At 44.5% G+C, this 25244-nt stretch overlaps 1 protein-coding gene across 1 annotated transcript; it reads left to right on the top strand.

The window, feature by feature from the left end:
- Positions 1-214: 214 nt before the first annotated feature.
- On the top strand, positions 215-19360 carry LOC144694614 (LIM domain-binding protein 1-like; the record flags this gene model as incomplete). The annotated part of the gene is made up of 7 exons (XM_078565214.1): positions 215-267; positions 3321-3396; positions 7673-7867; positions 9510-9593; positions 12242-12365; positions 16838-16980; positions 18414-19360. Coding segments are annotated over 7 exons (906 nt in total), but the record flags the coding sequence as incomplete, so codon positions are not given.
- Between the last annotated feature and the right edge of the window lie 5884 nt (positions 19361-25244).

Below are 25244 nucleotides of genomic sequence, written 5' to 3'. Positions count from 1 at the left end.
GCCCATCCCTAATTGCCCTTGGGCTGGTGGTGGTGGTCCCCACCTGTCAGTCCTTCTTGGGAGCAGAGGTCACGGGTTTGGGAAGTTTGGTTCAAGAAGCCTTGGCAAGTTGCCACGGTGGGGGCAGGGGGTTAGTTATATTATTCCAAGGATGAAAAGTGAATCCAACTGAATATTCCTGTACTTTCAACTATCCTATGTACTTTTTCTTCCTCTTGACAGTCCGACACCGATGTATCCTCCGACATATCTGGAACCTGGCATTGGGTGAGTGGTAGAACTGTAATAATAGTTTGGCCTTAGGCTGGATAGATCTTGTGGTATTGGGACATACAGAGCTGGAATTTTCCACCTTTGATTCCAAACCTGTGCCAACCTGCCCGACTGCCCATTCTACAGGTGTTGGCCAAGGACAGTGGATCAAGCTTTTCACCAAGAGAAGTCATCAAAGGCAGAGAGCTGATCCGTTCCTCACCCAGTGTCTCCTAACATGTGATGGACTTCTTTCCAGTTCTACTTTTGTTCATCATTACTGACATCTAAAGTAACAACTGCAGAACCATCTTTATCCTTTAATAAGCTCATGTTACACAATCCAATATAAGTCAAGTAATATGGTGTGATTCGATATAATTATATAATCCTTTATTCGTGAGCTCACGATTCACTATAAGACCTCAGGTACTGTCTTTTACAATTCCAGCATGACGATAGAAAGTGTTTTGCTCCAAATGCTTATACCAATTCTACCTTTAATCTCTATATTTATACAATACTAACACTAAACTACAATATATCAAAAGACAGTCAATTCAAATTTCAGTTAACATGGTTCCAAGAAGATACACTCATGTTCATCCCAGTCTCTCCCAATGATTCTGTTGCCATGGTTATCTGGCCCACTTAAGCTCTTGAATCGCTTTATTACAATAAATGGTGATCAAGCAAGATACCCCAGATGGCCAAGACATGTCTGAGGGATCTCCCACATCTTTTACAAAGTATCACTGTTCAGCAGAACTGAAAGCTATCTCATGGCGCACTCATTCCACAAACAAGAAGGTGCATTGAGATACAGGCGTTGTGAGAACTCACAATGTTTCCAGCAAAGGTCACTGAAGGAAGATAGGAATATAGTTCTGCCGAAGGGCCATGAAGGCTCGAAACGTTAACTGATTTCTTCTCCGCCAATGCTGCCAGACCTGCTGAGTTTTTCCAGGTAATTCTGTTTTTGTTAGGGATATACCCTGGCTGATTCCCTTACACAGCAAAACAAAACCTATCAATCTCTGCCTAAAGATTTCAACTGAACCCCAGCATCTGCAGTTACCAGGGGAGATATTACCCAATTTCCACCACCATTTGTGCAAAAAAGTATTTCCTGATTTCACTTCTAAATTGCTTTGCGCTAGTTTTAAGATTGTGCCTGCATTGCCAGCTTGCCCTGATGTAGAGGTGTAGATTGGCGTACCGAGGCCTGAACCCTTGTTATCTGTTCACTGTCAGGATTTGTGGAAGCCATTTTGAAGTTTGACGCCCTTCATTACTGAAAGTTGATCTAGTGGCTTTCTTGTCCAGGAGCCAAGTCAGCAACAGGCAGCCCTACCTACCCCCTTCCTGCCCCAATTCATGAGTTTCTCTAACAACATGCGCTTCTATTTGACACTTCATGCACCAGAAGGAATCTCAAAACTGTTGTTGCCAAGCAGGAGAGGGGGAAGGTAAAATGGAGAGTGAGCGGGGTGGTGGGAGGGAGACACCAAAGGAAGGGTGAAAGAGAGGGGCTTTAAGGAGGTTTGCAAGCAGGAATGGAGTGGAGAAGGTGAAGGCAAAGATTTCCATAGGGGCTGAAGGAGTGGACACCAACGGTGGAGCAGAGGGCGTAGTGAGTGATGTGGAGTGAAGAAAGGGAAAAAAGAAAGATGTGCATTTATATAGCACCATTTACAATCATCAGACATCTGAATGCACTTTATAGCCAATGAAGTACTTTTAAAATGTTGTAATGTAGGAAATGTGGCAGCCAATTTGCTCACAGTAAACTCTCACAAGCAACAATGTGATAGTGATCAGGTAGTCTGTTTTTAGTGATGTTAATGGAGGGATAAATATTAGCCAGAACACCAGGGGTAACTCCCTGCTCTTCTACCAATAGTGTCACGGAACATCTCATGTCCGCCTGAGAGAGCAGGCAGGGCCTCAGATTGCTATCTCACCTCTGACAGTGCAGAGCTTTATCCACCCTCAGTGCTACACTGGGGGTGTGTTAGCCTTGATGCTCGAGTCCGCAGGAACCCAGAACCTTGTGACTCTAAGGCGAGACTGTTACCAGCTGAGCCACAGCTGATCAGGGGCATGTGGGGAAAATAAGGCCGGTGGACATCGTATGAGGCCAGGCCACAGGGGGATTTGTAATTGGAATTCTGAAATCAGCTTGTTGGTGCGCCAGCGAATTTCCTGACCAGGAAGCCTTCGGTCCTAGGCTGCCGTCTTCAGCTACAAAAGAGTCACATTCAGTTCCTCAGGCATCAGAATGGCTGCCGCCAATCCTGGCAGTGGACAGGTAGCATATATTCAGGCCTTGGTGCCGTGTCAAACTGAAGATCATGAAAGGAAAACAAAAACAAAAATGCCTGGAAAAACTCAGCAGGTCTGACAGCATCTGTGGAGAGGAGCACAGTTAACGTTTCGAGCCCGTATGACTCTTCAACAGAACAGATGAAAGGAGTTTGAAATGAAGACAGGTCTAAGACTATCGGTGAGATAGAAGCCTTCAGGAGACAGGCCTGGACTAATGTTCCATAGACATGCATTCAAACCCCATCAGCTGGGGGTAATTTAAATTCAGTTCACAAATCTGGAATAAAATGCTCGTCTCACTATTAATGATCATTAGTGACCAGATTGTCATAAAGCCCATGTGATTCACTAATGTCCTTTAGGGACAGAAACCTACCATCCTTACCTGGCCTGGTTTATATGTTACTCCAGATCCACAGCAATGTGATTGATTTGAAATGGCCTAGCAAGCCACTCAATGTAGCAAACAGCTACAGAGGAAAGTGCTGCGGGTGTAGATACACCACATGGACTACAGCGGTGCAGGCAGGCAGCTCAACACCAACTCTCGAGGGCAAGTAGGGATGGACAATCAATGCTGGTCTTGCCAGTGATGCTGACATCCCATGACTGAATTTAAAAAGAGAAGTAAAGAGAGATGGGAAACTAAAAGAATACTCTGAACATTTACACAAAAACTAGAAAAGCAGATTCATTGTGAATGAGGTGCTTTGTTCAGCAATTGTTCTCTTTTATGACAGGAGACACACACCTTACATGAACCAAACCGACTACAGGATATTCGAACTCAACAAACGATTACAGAACTGGGCAGAGGTAAAATATAATTCACTCTTTAATATACTTTGTTTCTGTAACCTTTGCTCATTAATGGGGGGAATTATAGCGCAGGAGAATGTTACACTTTCTATATCGGGTACTTAGTGTCAACGTCAAACACTCCCAGGGCAGGTACAGCACGGGGTTAGATGCAGAGTAAAGCTCCCTCTACACTGTCCCCATCAAACACTCCCAGGACAGGTACAGCACGGGGTTAGATACAGAGTAAAGCTCCCTCTACACAGTCCCCATCAAACACTCCCAGGACAGGTACAGCGCGGGGTTAGATACAGAGTAAAGCTCCCTCTACACTGTCTCATTAAACACTCCCAGAGCAGGTACAGCACAGGGTTAGATACATAATAAAGCTCCCTCTACAGACAGGACAGGATTAATTAATCACCTCATAGTAATGGTGCCCCTAGGTAGCAGTGATCATAACATGATTGAATTTTGTATTCAGCTTGAGGGAGAGAAGCGTGGGTCTAAGACTAGTGCTTTCAACTTAAATAAGGGCAAATATGAGGGCTAAAGTGAACTGAGAAATTAAGTTAGGGGATAGGTCAGTAGAGAAGCAATGGCAGACATTGAAATAGATAGTTCATAACACTCAGCAAAGGTACATTCCTGTGAGAAAGAAAGACTCTAGGGAAGGACATACCACCTGTGGCTAACTGAGGAAGTGAAAGATAGTAACAAGTTGAAAAAAAAGTGTATAATTCCACAGAGGTTAGTGGCAGGTCAGAAGATCGGACAGAATATAAAGAACAGCAAAGAATGGGTAAAAAAAAGGGAGAAATTAGAGTACAAGAGCTGGAAATATGAAAACAGACAATAAGAATTTCTCCAGGTATTCAAAAAGGAAAAGAGTAAGTAAAGTGAGCATTGGTCCTCTAGAGCGTGAGAATGAGAAATTAATAATGGAAAATAAGGAAATGGCAGATGAATTGAGCAGATATTTTGTATCTGTCTTCAATGTAGAGGATACAAATAACATCCCAGAAATAATTGTGAATCAGGAGGTGAAAGGGAGGGAGGAACTTAAAACAATTACAATCACCAGGGAAATGGTACTGAGAAAATTATTAGAACTAAAAGCTGACAAGTCCCCAGGTCCTGATGGACTTTATTCTAGGGTCTTAAAAGAAGTAGCTGCTGAGATAGTAGATGCATTGGTTTTAATTTTCCAAAATTCCCTAGATTCTGGAAAGGTCCCATCAGATTGGAAAATAGCAAATGTAATTTCTGTATTCAAGACAGGAGGGAGACAAAAAGCAGGAAACTACAGACCATTAGCTTAACACATCTGTCATAGGGAAAATGCTGAAACCAATTATTAAGGAGGTTAGAGCAGGGAGGGCACTTAGAAAATCAGGCAGAGTCAACATGGTTTGTTGAAAGGGGAATCGTGTTTGACTAATTCATTAGAGTTCTTTGAGGAAGTAACAAGCAAAGTGGATAAAGGAGAACCTGTGGATGTGCTGCACTTGGATTTCCAGAAGGCATTTGACAAGATGCCACATCAAAAGTAACTTTACAAAATAAGAGCTCATGATGTAGGGGGTAACATATTAGCATGGATAGGGGATTGGTTAGCTAACAGGAAACAGAGAGTAGGCATAAATGGGACATTTTCGGGTTGCCAAGACATAATGAGTGGAGTGCCACAGGGATCAGTGCTGGGGCCTCAACAATTTACAATCTATATTAATGACTTGGGTGAAGGGACCAAAGGTATGTTTGCTAAATTTGATGATGGCACCAAGGTCGGTAGGAAAGTAAGCTGTGGAGAGGACATAAAGAGTCCGCAAAGAGATATTGATAGGTTAAGTGACTGGGCAAAAGTTTGGCAGATGGAGTATAATGTGGGAAAATATTAACTTGTTCACTTTGGCAGGAAGAATAAAAGAGCAACATATCATTTAAATGGAGAGAGATTGCAGAACGCTTGAGGTACAGAGGGATCTGGGTGTCCTGGTACGTGAATCACAAAAAGTTAGTGTGCAGGTACAGCAAGTGATTAGGAAGGCAAATTGAATGTTGGCGTTTATTGCAAGGGGAATGGAATATAAAAGTAGGGATGTTTTGCTACAGTTGCTACAGGGCGTTGGTGAGACCACATCTGGAGTACTGTGTACAGTTTTGGTCTCCTTACTTAAGAAAAGACACAACTGCATTAGAAATAGTCCCGAGAAGGTTCACTTGACTGATTCCTAGGATGAGGGTATTACCTTATGGGGAAAGGTTGGACAGGCTGGGCCTGTATCCATTGGAGTTTAGGAGATTGAGAGATGATCTTATTGAAACTTTTAAGATCCTGAGGGGACTTGACAGGGTGGATGCTGAAAGGATGTTTCCCCTTGTGGGAGAGACTAGAACTAGGGGACATAATTTAAAAATAAGGGGCTGCCCATTTAAGACAGGGATGAGGAGAATTTTTTTTCTCCCAGAGGGTTGTGAGCCTGTGGAACTCTCTCCCTCAGAGAGCGGTGGAGGCTGGGCCATTGAATATTTTTAAGGCTGAGTTAGATTCTTTATGACAAGGGGTGTCAAAGGGTATAGGTGTTAGGAAGGAAAGTGAGAGTCGAGGCCACGGTCAGATCAGCCATGATCTTATTGAATGGCAGAGCAGGCTTGAGGGGCCGAATGGCCTATCCTGCTCCTAATTTGTATGCTCGTACGTATGATCTTATGTGCACTACCCCCATCAAACACTCCCAGGACAGGTACAGCACAGGGTTAGATACAGAATGAAACTCCCTCTATACTGTCCCATCAAACACTCCCAGGACAGGCACAGCACCGAGATAGATACAAAGTAAAGCTCCCTCTACACTGTCCCCATCAAACACTCCTAGGGTAGGTACAGCACAGGGTTAGATACAGATTAAAGCTCTCTCTACAATGTCCCCATCAAACATTCCCAGGACAGGCACAGCACCGAGATAGATACAGAGTAAAGCTCCCTCTACACTGTCCCATCTATCCCCGGGCTGCAAGAAATAGGAATGCAAACTCTGATTTTCTTTCTCTCTGGTTTCTAATCCATGGGTGTTGAGATCAGTTATTTTACTTTCACCCTTGCCCTGCTGAGAGTGAGTGACTCAGTTCAGACCTGGAGTGAACTGGGACCAACCTGCTCAGTATGCCTCATTTGGAAGTTAGAGTATTTACAGTATAGAAACAGGCCATTTGGCCCCTCTGTTCTGTGCTGGCATTTATGCTCCACAAGACCCTCCTCCCACCCTATCATCCTTTGATTCCTTTCTCCCTCATGTGTTTATCCAGCTTCCCCTAAATTACCTGACTGATCAGATCAGCTTGAAACTTGTCAAAGTGAAATATAGTGACAATGGTGCCAGCTATTTGTGGATCAGGAGGATGTTGGTCAGTACACTTCTCCACACTTCCCACTGACTGACTGCAAACTCCTGGCTGTTCGGTCTCTATTTTTGGTGAAGGGGTTTGTTTAAGAAGACATTTGGAAAACATATTAATGAAATCTGACACATTGAAGGCGATGGAATGTGCCCCAGCTGAATAAAGACTGTCAAAGACCACCGCCTAGTAGCTGGTTTTGTGTGTGGAGATCAGGGATTGAAGAATAACAATGGGTCAAGAACCAGATAAGAATGTAAGAAACAGGAGCAGGCCATTCAGCCCATCTAGCTTGTAAAAGGATCATAGACGAGTGAAGAAACCTCTCCTTATCTCAGTCTTAATTGACGACTCCTTAGTCTGAGACTGTGACCCCTAGTTCAAGACTCCCGAGCCAGGGATAACATTCTTTCAACATCTTTAGAATTTTATTTGTTTCAATGAACTACATCAATCAGCAGGCAGAGACGTTAGAACGCTAGTGAGGATTGTTAACATTAATGCAGTCTGGCTATAGTTTTTAAGTAACTTGGGATGAAGTAATGCATCTGCCTTTCTTACCCACATACTTTCTCCCACTCTATTACATTATCTCGTACTGTCTCTCAAACACAGTCTTTCTTATCCTCCCTCTGTCCCACTGTCTCTTGTCCTCTCTCTTTCCCAGTCTCTCTTGTACTATCTTGCTCAATCGCTACATCTCTCAATCTTTCTTTTGTTTTCTCTCATCTTTCACTCAATCTTTCTCATTCTTACTCTCATTCTGTTGCGCTTGTTCTCTTATTCTTTCCTTTGGTTTCCACCTCATTGATGTTTTTCATTTACACATTTTCATTCGCTCTCTCTCTCTTCATTCTCACATTCCAGTCCTCTAACTGAATCTTGCTTTCTTTAGGAATGCGACAATCTCTGGTGGGATGCCTTTACCACAGAGTTTTTTGAAGATGATGCCATGTTAACCATCACCTTCTGTTTGGAAGATGGGCCAAAGCGATACAGTAAGTACAGCAGTTCCATTATTCTATTTCCCAATAACTCTCCATTTCCTCTCTTCCTGGTGTCTTGCTCCCAACCGTTCACTACACCAGCAGTGAGCTCCCGCAGTATTATCAGATATGAAGCTGGTGTAGTTGAGCCCTCATAAATGAAAACAGAAAATGCTGGAAAAACTCAGCAGGTCTGACAGCATTTGTGGGGAGACAAACAGAGGTAACGTTTCGAGTCTATATGACTTCTTCAGAGCTGAGCCCTCTCCTGAGAACTATCTGTTGTACTATCTGATAAAGAACTCAATGATCCACAAACTCCCAGAGATAGCACTCATTGTTGACACTGGTCTGTTAAAATGAGCAAATGTTCAACTCTCCAACCCTCAGCTTAACAAACGCCAAAACCCAGAAGAAAGTTTCCTCCAGAGATTTGGCTCTTCCAGTTCCAATTCAGATGCTTTGAGAGGGAGAAAACCCCAACATTGTTTGGAGGGAGCAATCCTTTCAAAAACAATATCTGCTTCTTGTAAAGTGATTTGAGTTGCTTTGTGTGCAAGAAATGAGTTAAACTGGTAACTCACAAATGCCAAATTTGTGAATGAATTTTGGTTGATGCCACAAGTTTGATAAAATTATTTCCCATTGGTCTCAATGAGCTAATTCCGTCAGAAATGAATGAAGTAATTGATTTGATTTGAGGGGTGAAAAGCTCGATTAAGTAGTTTCACTCAGTTTCAGTGCTATTGTTGTGTCTTTGGAATGTTTTCATACTTCAACATTCTCTTCAATTAATATTTCGATTAAAAATTCTTACTGTATTTAATGTGTGATTTAACCTCCATAAATGGAACATTACATTCTCAATTTATTCTGGTGTGTGCTGTGAGGCAGGTGGAGTTGGGGTCAAAGATCAGTCATGACCTTATTGAATAGTGCAGCAGGCTGAAGGGGTCCTATGACGTACTCCTGCTCCTATTTCTTATGTTCATGAATCCTAAGACTCCAAAATTTTGAGATTCTTGAGCCACTTTCTAGGGAAGTAGTAGCTGAGGTGGGTTCCCCTTGCCTTCCTCATGGTTTTTAGCTTCAGAGGACTTACTCCAAGATGGGCTCTAATTAAGACTAAGATCCCCCCTTACCCTTTACAATGGCAGGGGGTCACCTACGCCCATCAGACTCCTGTGCTCCCACTGGACATCAACCCAGCACTGAGAGACAGATCTCTGCTCACCGGGGCTATCTAGAGTGGGATCCAAAGCCAGCCCTTCCAACTTGGAGGCGGGAATGCTACCCCTGAGCCAGAGGTCACTTTGTCTGCATGTGATGAGTCCTCCTGGATGTCAACCCAGGAATTAGAGACCATATTCCATTTCCACTCATCGGCGCTGTCTGGAGTGGGCCTTAAACCACTCATCTTCTAACTCAAAAATGGAAATGTTTCCAATGAGGAAGCAGCTCATTGTCATATCATCAGTAAAGGTGTAAAACTCTTCCTTGGATTGATACATGCTGCGTTTTTAAAGTGGTAGGCCATTGATGCCTTGATGATAATGGTCAGTAAGAATGAATCAATAACACTCCCCACTGCACCCACCCCCGCAAAAACCACAAACTCAAATTTTGACAATAAACTCATGACCCTGCTCCGAGTTTCTGGTAACGTGGGAGAATCTGAGGTTTTGCATTTATACAACTCAGCCTCACCAACCTGCTTATTAATCTGTATTACTTGTTTTTAAACAGTCCCAGGACCCACAGATGTTGGATCAGCTGTCAAAGAACATCACAAGATGTGGTCTGTCCAACTCTACTCTCAACTACCTCCGAGTAAGGACAGTTTAAAGTAAAGTGTTCTAGTTTAAAAATCTGCCAGGTAGAAACAAGGCATCACTGTCCCTTGGTGACTCTTTACTCCATAGCAACTACTAAACCCTACGTGTTCTTTAGAAGATTATAATTGAAAGGAAATTTCAACTTGCAGCTGAATATATTAAATATTTATGGCAGTGGGTTTCCCATCATTTAGCAGTAAAATTGTTTGCCAATTTTCTTGAGCTCACGTACTCTCTGGGTCCTTTACCAAAATGGCCACACTTCAAGTGTGAGCCCTTAGCAATGTGGAGCCAGCCAGTTATTAGACTAGGGAAGGCGCCAAATTGGGATGCGGCTACTGATTGTAGCTGCAGAAAGGCACAGCCCCAACGAGCCAAGTGCTTTGGATTTCCTCCTGTGGTCCTTAGCCACTGCTCGAATCCACTGTTCCCACTGTTGTGCATGAGAGAACACCAGGGAATGCAGTTCGAGAACTTTTTAACAGAGAGTGACAGATTTTAATAGTATTTGTTGAGCACCGTGCTAACTGCGATATCCTAGGGCAAGGGTTGCCAAACTGTGGCTCCTGAGCTTTAGTCCTCATTGCCCAGCAAGCAAAGGACAATTTTACTTATACTTCTCACTCGTTTGAATCTGGGGGTCTGGGAGTTTAGAATGGGCTGTCCCAAACGCAGGTGTTTCATTTCTGGTTAGAGTGGTGCAGTGTTTGTGGTACTGGACCTGTTTGAGTTCAAATCCCAGCATGGACAAATTATGAAATTGAATTTGGTAAATCTGATTTGGTACCAGGAAGAAATGACTACAAAGCTGCTTAATTATCATTTGTTAAAAAATGAAATGTCCTGCTGGGAAAGGAACCTATCTCATCTACAGGTATCTCTGGTCACACAGTACATGATTTTAATATTCATTCCTGGAATGAGGGGTGTTGCTATTAATGCCCATTCCTAGTTGCCCTTGAGAAGGTGGTGGTGAGCTGCTTTCTTGAACCGCTGCAGTCCATGTGGTGTGGGTACACCCACAGTGCTGTTAGGGAGGGAGTTCCAGGATTTCGACCCAATGACAGTGAAAAAAAAGGTCAATCTAGTTCCAACTGGGCTTTTATGTTGCCGAGCCAACCACTCACTTGTGATAATTTACAAAAAAATCAAGAATCAAAATATCAGAACCTTATAGTATCTGCAATTAGAAATATATGCAATTATTAAGAAAGTTTATTTAGATTTTGTATGTGACCTCACTGGTGTCAAGGTAGAAAGATGAAGAAAAGCAGATTCCTTTGCTCCAATTTATTTTAATTTGTTCTCGGGATGTGACAGCGTTAATACCCTGGATTATTGTAGTCCTACAGTGTTTTAATTCATCGTTCTTTGGAATGTGGATGTCACTGACAAAGTATTGAGGTTTCTAGAACAGATGGTGGTGTTGGACTCAGTGCAGAGAGCTAATTCCTTTATCTGCACATAATGCAGTGATAAGTTGTTAGGTTTCTTTCAACAGCTTCCACACTTAGTGGCAGGGATTCTGGTTGATTTGCACAAGCTCCTCTTGTAGAAAAACTTTACTGCCTAATTGGCCAACGGAGCGATAGACGTGGGAGATGCAATACTGGGAACTTGGTTGCCAGGACAGCTGATTCAGAATCTTATTGTGATAGAGGGAGGTTGTGGGAGGTTTGTAAAGTATGTTCATGTGACCGTCAAATGTTTTAGAATAGACTTTACACTATCTAAAGTGCTAGAATATATGATGATGGATTCCTGGCTCATTTCTCCGAGTTCAAATTCTACCCTTTCAGACTTTGGGTAGAGTTTGATCTTTGTTTGTCTCTTTGCCCAGCGGTCAAACAGGGGAACGCTGATCAGTCTTTCACGGAAACGCACTGGGCCCCATAATGCCTGAAATGTCCAATGTCATAATCGCCTCAGATGAGTTACAGGCTTCTTAAAGAGGTGTTAGGCCCTTTGCATATACTAATGAGAGGCCTAAACCTGCTTTAAGGTCTCATTCAGTGCTGAGCAGAACAGCATCCAGGGCTGATCCTCTCTGGTTTTGGTGGGATTGCTGTAGCCTACAGGAGACTTTCCTCCTGTGGAGCTGGGAGCAGCAGGATCAATGATCCGGTCTCCGCAGCGCTCCCATGGACTGCTGTTGGCTGCGATCATCTCTCTTCATGTTCTCCTTCTCCCACTTTCGAGGACTCACCAAGAGCCAAGTGACTCAAACTCAGACCAGTGGCAGCAGCTGCCCCCGGAGGTAGAATGGGACCAGCAGCTCACCCTGAATAACATGGGGCCGAAGGCCAAATTTGTGTGAGCCTTGTTTAGACCCAGGTTAGATGCAAGCTTGTCATTGGCTGTGCAGAACAAAACAAATTTTTACCCCTTTATGATTTGGAAAGACCTGAGATGATAATTCTCAATGTCCGGAAAGAGCCTCCGCGTCTCCACGGTAGAATATCAGCGTCATGAACAATCATCTGTGAATCAAGGTGCATAACTGGTTCTTCTCCTCTTTTGTCTCCTTACTCCCTCCTTTATCCAATTCTGCTTCTTGCTCATCAACTCCTCTTCTTCCTCCTCCTACAAATACATAATTTCCTCTTCATGCCCCCCCTTACTCCCTCCTTCTCTCTCTCGCAGCTCTGTGTTATTTTAGAGCCAATGCAGGAGCTGATGTCCAGGCATAAAACCTACAGCTTAAGCCCCAGGGATTGCCTCAAGACATGCCTGTTCCAAAAATGGCAGCGGATGGTTGCTCCCCCTGGTGAGTATATGAGAGGCTTTGTGAATCTTTAGTTTCTGCGTGCCTGTAACAGCGAAAGTAAATGAGAAAAGTACTGTTTATACATTAAAAAAAACTTCCACGGGGGTAATTAGACCTTTTTGCACTCATTCAGCGGGCATAATGAGAGATTGTTTCAGGGACCAGTGGCCTGCACCCAAAGGACCACGGAAAGATTGGGTCTGGTCGTTTGTCAGGTGTCCCTGGCAGCCATCTATAAAAGATGTTGTGCTCCCCCCACTACATATTGTAAATGAGGGGCCTAATGACAGCTGCTGAAATCAGGCTGCGACAGTGACTGTCTACAAAAGGAAAACTTTTTTCAAACTGTCCCTGTGGAACCCAGAAAGAGTGGGGGATGGGGATGTGGTGGGGGAGTGGGGGGGGTGGCAGGGGCAGTGGTGGGGGTGGGGGGGTGGAGGGGACCCCACAACACTTTTGATCAGCACCACCCCAAACCTGCCTCCAGTTGCTGCTGCAGCCGTCACCCCTGCACTCACTGTTACTGGCAAGGCAAGGGTCCTGACATTGACTTTTCCAAAATGGATAAGGTGCACGTGGAGGTCCGACAGGCCCCGGCAGTTTGCCCAAATAAGAGAAGGAGGCTCGAAGCCTAATTTTGGGCTAGCCTCCGGCTCGAAAAGAGGCATTAGGGAATGCCCGCCGCAAAGTAAAAAGAACGCTACTTGAGTTCCCCTGATGCTTCAGTGAGAAGCTGAGTCATAGACCACAAAGATCTAGGTTCAGTAGTTCATGAGTTCATATTGTAACTGATGTCTGCAACTTTAAAGGAGGGAGGGAAGATAAAGGAAAGCTCCCTGCTCCCCTGAGCCCTGCTGCACATGGCAATATTTGGTGTAATATAAAGAAAAGGTGTTGGAAAATCTCAGCAGGCCTGGCAACATCTGTGGAGAGAAAAAGAGAGTTAACGTTTTGAGTCCAATATGTTCTGAGGAAGAGTCATATTGTACTCGAAATGTTAACTCTGTTTCCCTCTCCACAGATGCTGCCAGATCTGCTGAGTTTTTCCAGCACTTTCTGTTTTTATTTGAGATCTCCAGCGTCTGCAGGATTTTGGTTTTATAAAATGCATGCAACCTGGTGACATTAACCATCAACACTCGCATGATTCCTGGCACTAAGACATGCTGCTACAGAGTGACTGGCACCTCTGCAACAGAACATAGGATTAAGGAGCAGGAGTAGGGCATTCAGCCCTTTGAGCCTGCTCCACCATTCGATAAGATCATGGCTGATCTGGTTGTGGTCCCAACTCCTGTCTGCCCCCCGTAACCCTTGACTCCCTTGTCTATCAAAAATGTGTCTAACTCAGCCTTGAATATATTCAATGACCCAACCTCTACTGCTCTCTGGGGAAGAGAATTCCACAAACTAACGACCCTCTGAGAGAAAAATGTTTCCTCATCTCCGTCTTAACTCTTATTCTTAAACTGTGTCCCTTAGGCCTAGTCTTTCCCACAAGGGGAAATATCCTCCCAGTATCCACCCTATCAAGCCTCCTCAGGATTTTATATGTTTCAATAAGATCACCTCTCATTCTTCTAAACTCCAATGGGTATGGGCCCAACCTGTTCAACCTTTCTTCATAGGAGAAGCCCTTCATCCCAGGAATGAGTCGAGTGAACCTTCTCTGAACTGCTTCTAACACATTTGTATCCTTTTTCAAGGAGACTATAATTGTACACTGTATTCTCAATGTGTCACCAAGGCCCTGTACAGCTGCAGTAAAACTTCCCTACTTTTATATTCCATTCTCCTTGCAGTAAATGCCATAACTCAGGAATAAGTCAATTCCTTCTGGAACAGTGTCAGAGAAAACTGGTGTGGGAAAAAAAAATTATTCCCATTAGCTGGCTAACAGGAAACAGAGAGTAGGCATAAATGGGTATTTTTCAGGTTAACAAGATGTATTGAATGGTGTGCCACAGGGATCAGTGCTGGCACCTCAACTGTTAACAATTTATATAAATGACTGGCAGATGGAGTATAATGTGGGAAAATGTGAAATCGTCCATTTTGGCAGGAAGAATAAGAGAGAAGCATATTATCTAAATGGTGAGAGATTGCAGAGCTCTGAGGTGCAGAGGGATCTGGGTGTCCTAGTGCATGAATCACAAAAGGCTAGTATGAAAGTACAGCAAGTAATTAGAAAAGCTAATAGAATGTTATCATTTATTGTGAGGGGAATTGAATACAAAAGTAGGAAGGTTATGCTTCAGTAGTATAGGCAGTTCAGAGAAGGTTTACCAGACTAATTACCAGGAATGGGTAGGTTGTCTTATGAGAAAAGATTGGATAGGTTAGGCTTGTATCCATTGAGTTTAGGAGAGTAAGAGGCGACTTCATTGAAACTCATAGATGCTTACATCACAGAATGAGGCCATTCTGCTCATTGTGTCCACGCCAGTCAACAAAGATCTGATTACACTAATCCCATTTTCCAACACTTGGCCCATAGCCCTGGAGGCTATGGCAACGCAAGTGAATATCTAAATACTCCCTAAATATTATGAGAGTTTCTGACTCAACCATTCTTTCAGGCAGTGAGTTCCAGACTCCCACCACTCTGGGTGAAAAAAATTCTCCTCAACTCCCGCCTCAGCCTTCTACCTCTTACCTTAAATCTATGCCCCCTGGTTGCTGACCCCTCTACTAATGGAAAAAGTGCCTTCCTATCCACCCTATCTATGTCCCTCATAATCTTATACACCTCTATCAGGTCCCCTCTCTACCTTCGCTGCTCCAAGGAAAACAATCCCAGCCTATACAATCTTTCCTCATAGCTCAGACCCTCCAGCCCAGGCAGCATCCTGGTAAATCTGCACTACACCCTCTTCAGTGCAATCACATCCTTCCAATAGTGTGGTGACCAGAACTGCAAACAATACTCCAGTTGTGGCCTAACCAGCATCTTATACAGTTCCAGCATAACCTCTCTGCTCTTGTATTCTATGCCTTGGCTAATAAAGGCAAGTATCCCATATGCCTTCTTAACCACCTTATCTACCTGCCCTGCTACCTTCAGGCATCTGTGGATATGCACACCAAGGTGCCTCTGATCTTCAGTATTTTCCAGAGTCCTACCAATCATGGTGTAATCCCTTGCCTTGTTAGACCTGCCCAAGTGCATTACCTCACACTTTTCCAGGTTGAATTCCATTTGCCACTGTTCTGCCCACCTGACCTGTCCATTGATGTCCCCCTGCAGTTTACGACTATCTTCCTCACTATTTACCATCTTACCAATTTTCGTGTCATCTGCGAACTTCTTGATCATTCCCCCTACATTTAAGTCCAAATCATTTATGTACACCACAAACAGCAAGGGCCCCAACACCAAGCCCGGTGGAACCCCATTGGAAACAGACTTCCAGTCACAGAAGCATCACTCTACCATCATCCTCTGCATCCTGTCTCTCAGCCAATTTTGGATTCAATGTGCTACTTTGCCTTGGATCCCATGGGCTCTTACTTTCTTGACCAGTTTGTCATGAGGAACCTTATCAAAAAACTTGCTAAAGTCCATGTAGACCACATCAAATGCATTACCCTCATCAACACTCTTAGTTACCACCTCAAAAAATTTGATCAAATTTGTCAAACATGACTTTCCCTTAACAAATCCATACTAACTATCCCTGATTAATCTGTGTCTCTCCAAGTGCAGATATATTCCGTCCCTCAGAATTCTTTTGAGTAACGTCTCCACTACTGGGATTAGATTGACTGGCCTGTAATTTCCTGGTCTATCCCTTCCTCCCTTTTTTAATAATGGGAAACATATAAGATCCTGAGGAGCCTTGACAGAGTGGATGTGGAGAGGATGTTTCCTCTTGTGGAAGAATCTAGAACTAGGGGTCACTTTTAAACATAATGAGTCGCCCATTCAAAACAGAGATGAGGCGAAATTTTTTTCACTTAGAGGGTCATGAGCCTTTGGTACTCTTTTCCAGAATAGCTGGTGGGAGCAGAGCCTTTGAATATTTTTAAGGCAGAGGTGGATAGATTCTTAGTAAGCAAGGGGGTGAAAGGTTATCGGGGGTGGTTGGAATGCAGATTCAGATCAGCCATGATTTTATTAAATGGCGGAGTAGTCTCGAGGGGCTGAATGGCCTACTCCTGCTTCTTGTTCGTATGTTCGTATTAGCCTCAGTGGATATTCACACCAATTCTGGACAATTTCTAAGCTAGGCAGATTAGAAAGTCCTGGGTTCTCAAGCAAGCACCAGGATGGCTGATGTTGAATTAAAAACCTGTCACTGGCAGTGAGTGGTTTGGTTTCATTCCCCAAAACAAGCATCTCTCAGGGTGATAAATGGATGCTGCCTCATGGGGAGAATGGTGAGGTGAGGTGGACGTACCTCTTAGGCAGGTTTAAGAAGTTCTGACAAAATTACTAATTGTCAATTGATATTGATTACTTGTTTTGGCAGCTGAACCAGCCAGACAGGCACCAAGCAAACGCAGGAAAAGGAAAATGTCCGGGGGCAGCACCATCAGCAGTGGCCCAAACTCCAACACCAACAGCAACAGCAAAAAGAAGAGTCCGGCCAGTAGCTTTGCGCTGTCCAGTCAGGTACCTGTAAGCATCCACGTTTCTTTGCCCTTCACTCACTGAACCATACAAGGACAGGAAATGACCAGAGTTTCCTCTTTTTCTGGGAAATTTTCTTTGGATTTAATGTTGTTTTTGTCACTTTGTTTCACTCTTTCCATCCAGTGTCAGCTTTGAACTTTGAACTAATGACAGACTCGCACCCTTGGTCTGGGATGACCACTCAGGCACCTCACTCAAGGGTGTGATGGTGGGGCCAAGCACCCCTCGAACTACACCCAGCAAGAGTCACACCTTCAGGATCTGGAGAGGAGTGAGAATTTAAGGCAGGGGTGGTGCTAGGAGGAAAATAATAAATAGAAAAGAGTTGGCATATGAGATGCATTGGTGATTGACCTCAGATCCAAAAGTCACCCAATGGGATGAGTTTCAGACCATCTGGGTTTGCTGGAGTGAATTGGAAAGTCTACATGGGTGGGAGAAAGAATGTCCAGCAGACCTGGTCCCATCTCAAGCTAATTATAGGGTGGTACCGGCAGAGATTTGGGAATAGATTGTCCGCCTTCCTTCTTGACAAAGTGTTGTGTGCATGGAGTTGTGAGAGGCGGGTTGGTCACGAGGGGTTGGTGAAAATGGATGTTAATGGTGGGTCGAACACACTAACAAATTGGCACATGGGCTGCAACCCTATGGTCAACTGTGGACTCATGTAAAAACCATGGGCATGTTATTTCTCTGTTGTCAGTGTATCTAGGAGTGTGTCCGGAGTTATGTGTGTGTCTGGGCTGAGTTTAACTGTCTGTGTTTTGAATGTTTACACTGGTATTCCTTGAATTTAAAATTCTCATTCGTGTGTTCAAATCCTTCCATGGCCTCACCCCTCACTATCTCAGCCATACCGTCTCCCGAGATCTCGGCATTCCTCCAATCCTGGTCTCATATGCATCCCTAATTTTTGTTGCCTCACCATTGGCGATGTGCTTTTAGCTGTTCAGGGAATTTCCTCCCTAAATCTCTCTGTTTGTCCAAATCCAAAAGTACATCACAAGAGCATAAAAGGTAAAAAATGACACTGAACCACATAGGAAAGAATTGGACAGGCGATCCAAATCGTATTCAAAGACTAGTTTTCAAAAGGTGTCTGGAATTCCCTTCCTCAACCTCTTGCCTCTCTACCTCTCTCTTTAAGACTCTCCCCATTAAAATCTACCCCTTTGACCAAGTGTTTGGCCACCTGCCCTAATGCTACCTAATGTGGCTCAGAATCAATTTTTTTTCTGATTTACCCTCTGTCAAGCATCTTGGAATGTTTTTACTGTGTTAAAGGCGCTATATAAATGCAAGTCATTGTTGTGTTCAGGTGTTTCTGTGCATGTGCATGTTTGTATGGGTCTGTTTGTCTATCCTGTCGTGAATTGTTCTTTAAATGAGCTGAGGTCACCTCCCTGTTGCAGGACGTGATGGTGGTGGGTGAGCCCACTCTGATGGGGGGCGAGTTTGGCGACGAGGACGAGCGGCTCATCACACGCTTGGAGAACACGCAGTACGATGCGACCAACGGCATCGACGACAAGGACAGCTTCAACAACTCCCCCGCGTTGGGGGCCAACAGCCCCTGGAACAGCAAGCCTCCATCAAGCCAAGAGAGCAAGTCGGAGAACCCAACATCGCAGGCCTCACAGTAAAGATGCACAAAATGGCCAGCGCTGTTCCAAAACCCAAAATAAATCTACCTGTCAAAGTAAACACAAGTGGAGGTACCGGGGGCTGGTTTGTCACTGTGCAACCAACTTGTGCAGCCAATAACACAAGCATCATTGGTCTCTCCTTCCCAACCTATCACTAATTATTGGATGTAATGCCCGCTTCTATTGTTTTTAGCTACTACAAAGTATTTTCCTTTTAACTCTCTCTTTTAAAAAAGTGTTAAACGAACAGCTTGTTGCTGAGGAGATTTAAAACTCACCCCAATTCTGGCTTCTCTCCGTTCCTGCCAAGCGTTCTCTCACTTTGGATCTGGGCAGGAAAAGAAATTGCTGTTCTAGAAGGTTCCACAGCTGGCGCAGTAGGCAAATGGGCCACCTGTGCAGTACTGAGCCGTACGGACCAGGACATTCCAAAGTTCGATCTCCTGGACTGTGCTGCATTCAGCAGGGGCGAGAATATGGTGGGGGGAGGGGATAGCTTCCTACACTTGGACTCAGCTAGGGGTTCCTTTTGCGATCACTGTCCAGTGATGCATTACAGAAAAAGTACCCATGCATGGGAGTTGGGTGAAGACAGCACTCTGATGCCCCATGTGGTTGAATAGCACACAGTCACTTACTGTCTTAGATCACATGAAGAATGGAACATATGTCTGGGCAGCTGATGCTTATGGGACTTTAAGTGACAAGTGAGAAAGGGGGCAAACACTGGGATGGAGAGGTGGGGGGGTGGTGGTGTGGGGTGGGGACGGTGTGTTGATTCTTGGTATCCAGATTTTCTTCTTCTCCCTCAAAAAGACTGCTATAAGCCACATTCCCACAGAACCTCCTTAGAGGGAGTTGTCAAGACAGAAGTCTACAGTGACATGCTTCTGAATCCGCCAAACCCCTGCATTTTTACAGCAGCGATGGACTTCACGGCTTGCATATTCTTTCAAAGGATGTTGGTGATTTTATTGCATGGTATTCAAAAAAAACGTTTAAGCTTTTTTTTTGCTAGTATTCATAGAAATAGTGATGATACTCTCCAGAGCTTCAGCAGTTAAATAGCTGAGTTACGTAGACCAGGCAGGTCTCGAGTATCCTTCCTGGGCCAAGCTGTGCTTGGCATCTGGCTCAGGACAATGTCTTAGGTGCTACACTAGACCTCAGCACCCTTGGGCTGGAGGGAAAAAAGGCATCTGGTCATGGTTTGTATTCAGTGAGTAATACTGGAAAGTGTATATGTGTGGATGTAATGTAAGGACAGGATCAGTCTTGGCTTTGATTACTCCCTCGGTTAAATACCCTACTACCACTCACTCTCTTGGCACATATGTGAAGACTGGCCATCTGGACAAGGTGTTGGAGAACCCTCCAAGTTCTGACTGATGGTGACAGGTCTTCCACTGCTTTCTGATATTTCAGATTTCAATACATAACAGATTTTCCTTGCGATTGTTGGTCTTTGGCAGTACTTGAACATTATAGTCTGTGAGGTAGGTACCTTGTTAAGCTTTGTTTTAATGCAGGATGCCTCTCAGCATTTGGAGTACAAATATTTTCAAATCTTCTCTTTAACTAACACAACAAACTAGTTCTCTTTTTAACGTGCATTGTAAAACTGGTCAAGGATCACACAATTCTTGACCTGACTCGATTGGGACATTACATTGAATCCAGTGTTGTGGACCCTGTGAGTTGGGATCTGGGATCACAATGTGCTACTCCGTAGAGTGCAGCACTTCTACACACTCTTGGGAAGATCGCTCAGCCTTGACTCCAGCCTGCACTTGAAAACTCTGGGGTTATTAAAAAAAAGAACATGCATTTATATAGCGCCTTTCATGACCTCAGGGCATCCCAAAGAGTTTCACAGCCAATTACTGTAAGTACTTTTGAAGTTTAATCACTCTTGAAATGTAGGGAAGTAAGTCCCAATCACTGCAGCGTGTGCAGGTCTATACTGAACAAAATGAATATTTATCTATGTGGATTTTCAATTATGAATACAAAAGAACGAAACAGTTCATACAGTCGCTTGGGAGAACAGAACTTGAATATTGCTGAAAAGAGAGGCATGTTGTCAAAACTTTTCATCTTCTACTCATCAGGACAAACACAAGAATACCAAATTTCAAACAATTACAACTACTTATATCACAGGGGTAGTATAAATTGTTATGATTGTTTGAAATTTGGCATTCTTGTGTTTGTCCTGGTGGGTGCAAGATGAAAATCTTCAGCATTATGTCTCCCTTTTCAGTAATATTCAAACAGGTAATATATGAAAATCAGACATAAAAACAGGAAATGTAGGAAGTAAATAGCAGATTCAGTAGAAAGTACAAGTCAAATGTTCTGGATATCCAAAATCCAGTTTCTGGCATGGAGTGGATTAGATTCTGAGGAAGGGTCCAAACCCAAAATATTAACTTGCCTTTTATCTTTTCAGGCACTGAGAGATCCCCACAGTGCATCTCTCGTGTCTTCTGTTTCTGTGTACCAGTCACAATGCATCCCAAGTGGGACAATTTAGAAACAGCCCTGAACATTTGCACTGTGGATCCAGTTGAGTTAGGTCAGTGCTGTAACCTTGCCAGACTCAATAGGCAGCACCGTGATGATGTAACCTGCCACAGAGTTTGCAGTCGCACAGTGAGGCTGATTTTATGAATGGCACCGAGGTGTAAGGGGTTGGGCGGTGGGAGGCAGAGGGGGGGTGGGGGATCTCTGGCAGTGAGATTTTGTGCCGGAGACACGGTCAGAATTCCAGCATTATCCTGCCCACCTGTAAAATATTAGGAGAAGGAATCACTAAGCTCAGTCACTGTATCTCACAAGGATTCTGAACTCTGGTGTGCCTGCTCTGTACTGAGTTAGCTGAGCTCAGCTTGGGACATTGATTACGGGGAGCCAGCACCTTTGGGTTTGGGAAAGGAATCAGCTTGGGTTATTTTCCAGACACAGAGGACGTGTGGCCTATCAATTTGCCCAATATCTGTCTTCTGGTCAGGGTGTGTCAGAAGGACTGTAAGTGACAGTCAGTGGAATAATTGGCTTATAGATTCAAAACTTAGAGATTGCTGCAAAAGCTTTAAAAATACGTATTAAACTGCTGTCTGCTGCTGACATGTTCAAGATCAATCAATAAGTCAATCTTGCGCAGTTAGATTGTGTTAGTGATCTTGGGAGGGGCTTAACTGAGCCATTTATTGATGGAGACAGTCGCTGTATGCATTCACAAACTCTGATCATACCACTGTCCGTTGGGCTTGCCCCTCACTCCCCACCCCTGTGAAGGGTACATAGCTACTGAAATATGTATATCTTTGCTAGGACCTTTTTTAAAAAGGTTTTTCAAAATTTAAATTTTGCCTGAGTGAACTTTACCTGCCACATCTAACCCCTGGTACCTCTTTGAACAGAGAGAGCGAGACGGAGACAGAGAATTCTTGGCTGCTTGACATGATTTTTTACTTGGCTGTAAATCTGTAGAGAGACAGTAATATTATAAGATGCACATTGTCTTGTTTTATACAGCAAAAAAAAATCTGGAAAAAATAATTAAAAAGGCGGAATGCTGAACAATTTCCCCTCAGAATTGTTTGTAATGTTTTTTAATGTTAACTCGTGTAGGGGAAATGTGTTTTATTTTCTTTGTTTTGAAGCCTTTCCTTGTTCCGTGTATCTCTGATTGTATATTAAACGCTAGTACTTAACAATCTGTATTGCTGTCATTAAACGTATTGTAAAACTTGCAACAAAAGCCTCTGGTTTTTCTTTTCCTCATTAAAGAGATGAGAAAAAATGACGGTGCACAGAACTAAATGGAGCCTTGTGACTTGGGGTGGAAATTGGATGCAAGGCAGGAGACAGAGAGTAGGGATAAAGGGGAATGTTACCTCTAGCAGAGTGTGGTAAGTGGCACTCACCATGGATCTATTTTGATGGCTTCAACTTTTCGCCATATCCATTAATGACTTAGATGAATGACTATGGAGTTGTCTCTCCACGTACACAGGTATGCTAAGGTGGAGGGGCAACAGCATAACAACTTGCACCTTTTTGGTAACTTGTAAAATAATGAAGTGTTCCAAGACGATTCACAGGGCCAAGTACAAAATTTGACATTGAGTCACATAAAGAGATTTTAGGGCATGTGACCAAAAGCTTGGCCTGTAAATATTGCAGATCCCCTCCCTATCTCTGCAATCTCCTCCAGCCCTGCAACCCTCCGCGATATCTGCACTAATTCCAGTTTCTTGGGCACCCCTCATTTTAATCTTTGGTCACCATGCCTTCAGCTGCCTGGGCCCTAAGCTCTGGAATATGCTCCCTAAACCCCTCTGCCTCAGTATCTCGCTTTCCCCCTTTAAGACCTTCATTAACATCTACCCCTTTGACCAAGGTTTTGTTGCTGTGGTGTGAGTTGTCGGTGTGATAGGTGTTGTTGTTGTGGTGGGTGTTGTTGCTGTGGTGTGAGTTGTCGGTGTGATAGGTGTTGTTGTTGTGGTGGGTGTTGTTGCTGTGGTGTGAGTTGTCGGTGTGATAGGTGTTGTTGTGATGGGTGTTGTTGCGGTGAGTGTTGCTGGAGTGGATGTTGTTGTGCTGGATGTCGTTGTTGCAGTGGGTGTTGTGATGGGATTTGTTGTTATGGTGGGAGTTGTTGCTGTGGTGAGTGTTGTTGCTGTGATGGTGTTGTTGTTGTGATGTGTGCTGTTGTGGTGGGTGTTATTGTTATGGGGGTCTCTGTGTCATATTTTCTACAATGCTTCCTTGAATTGCCTTGGGACATTGTTATTATGTTAAATGCGCTAAATATATAGAAGTTTGTTGTTCAAAATCATGAGGGGTTTTGATAAAACAAACTAAAAGACAAGGCTAAATCATTTGCAAAAATCTTCAGCCAGAAGTTTCGAGTGGATAAACCATTCTGGCCTCCTCCAGAGGTCCCCAGCATCACAAATGCCAGTCTTCAGCCAATTCGATTCACTCCATGTGATATCAAGAAACAGCTGAAGGCACTGGATACTGCAAAGGCCATGGGCCCTGACAATATTCCAGCTACAGTACTGAAGACTTGTTCTCCTGAACTAGCCATGCCCCTAGCCAAGTTGTTCCAGTACAGCTACAAAACAGGCATCTACCCGGCTATGTGGAAAATCGCCCAGGCATAGAGTAGATACCAGAAAGATGTTTCCACGTGTGGGGGATACTAGAACGAGGGCATACAGTTTAGGAATAAGACGTCTCCCTTATTTTTCTCTCAGAGGGTTGTTAGTCTGTGGAATTCTCTTCCCCAGAAAATAATGGAGGCTGGGTCATTGAACACATTCAAGGCTGATTTAGTCAGATTTTGGATAGATAAGGGAGTCAAGGGTTATGAGGGGCAGACAGGAAAGTGGAGTTGAGACCACAATCAGATCAGCCGTGATCTTATTGAATGGGATGTGGGTGTCGCTGGCTGGGCTATCATTTATTGCCCGTCGCTAATTGCCCTTGTTTAGAGGGCATTTAAGAGTCAACCACGTTGCTGCACATTGGAGTGACATGTAGGCCAGACCAGGTAAAGGCAGCAGATTTCCTTCCCTAAAGGGCATTAGTGAACCAGATGGGTTTTTCTGACAATCGGCAATGGTTTCATGGTCATCATCAGACTTTTACTTCCAGATTCTTATTGAATGCAAATTCCACCATCTGCCGTGGTGGGATTCAAACTCAGGTTCCCGGAGCATTACCCTCGGGGTGGAATTTTCCAAGCCCGCTGGCGGAGGCCATGATAGGTGGCGAGCGGGGGAAATATGGTGGGACCCACCAGGACTGCGTGAAGGCAGGTCGCCATCTTCCACTCAGCCCGCATTTCCCACCATGAGTCAGCAGGGAGCTAATTGTAATACGTTCGCATAGAATTAAAAGGCCATCCCACCAGCCTCTTGGAACCCCATCATATCATCCGTCCACGTCAGCGGGAAAGCACGCCAACGTGTTTCACAACAGCACGCAGGCGACATGCACTTAGCGGCCTTCACTTTGGGGGAACTGAGGTGAATGAGCAGCAGCGTTCTCCACAGCTCGCCCGTTATTTACAGGCCTCAGGGGGGCCGGAGGGGCAGGGGAAACTAACGCCTGGCCCTGCAGGCGACTGCTGAGGGGTGGGGGCTGTCCTGGGGCTAGTGCTGGCCAGCCTCGGAGGGGACTGCTGAGCGGGGGGAGCTCAAGTGCTGCCCTGGCGCTGCATCCCGCGCACACGCAATCGAGGTGGGGGCAGGGTAAGCGAGGGAAGTGGCCACACATTCGGGACACCTGTATAAACTGACCATGCCCCACAACGGAGACAGATCAGGCGCAGCCACAGCGATATGATTGGGTTCAGGCTCCTAGCCTGTCCGCCCATGCAAGCAAAGCGGAGGCACCAAAGGGTCACCAAGGGCTCCACACCTTACCGCCAACACCCCCACCCCCCGGCACAGACTTTGAGTCCCCCACCACTTTACTGGACCACGGAGCAGTTGGACTGCACACATTGTACAATCTCCTCGCCAACGCTGGCCATGTAGCTGTCACTGCTGGAGGTGCTCACAGCCCTTGCAATCTCAG

The sequence above is a fragment of the Cetorhinus maximus genome, chromosome 20 (genome assembly GCF_964194155.1).
Source record: "Cetorhinus maximus chromosome 20, sCetMax3.hap1.1, whole genome shotgun sequence".
Lineage (NCBI taxonomy): Eukaryota > Metazoa > Chordata > Chondrichthyes > Lamniformes > Cetorhinidae > Cetorhinus > Cetorhinus maximus.
This window is presented reverse-complemented; position numbering and strand designations above follow the sequence as displayed.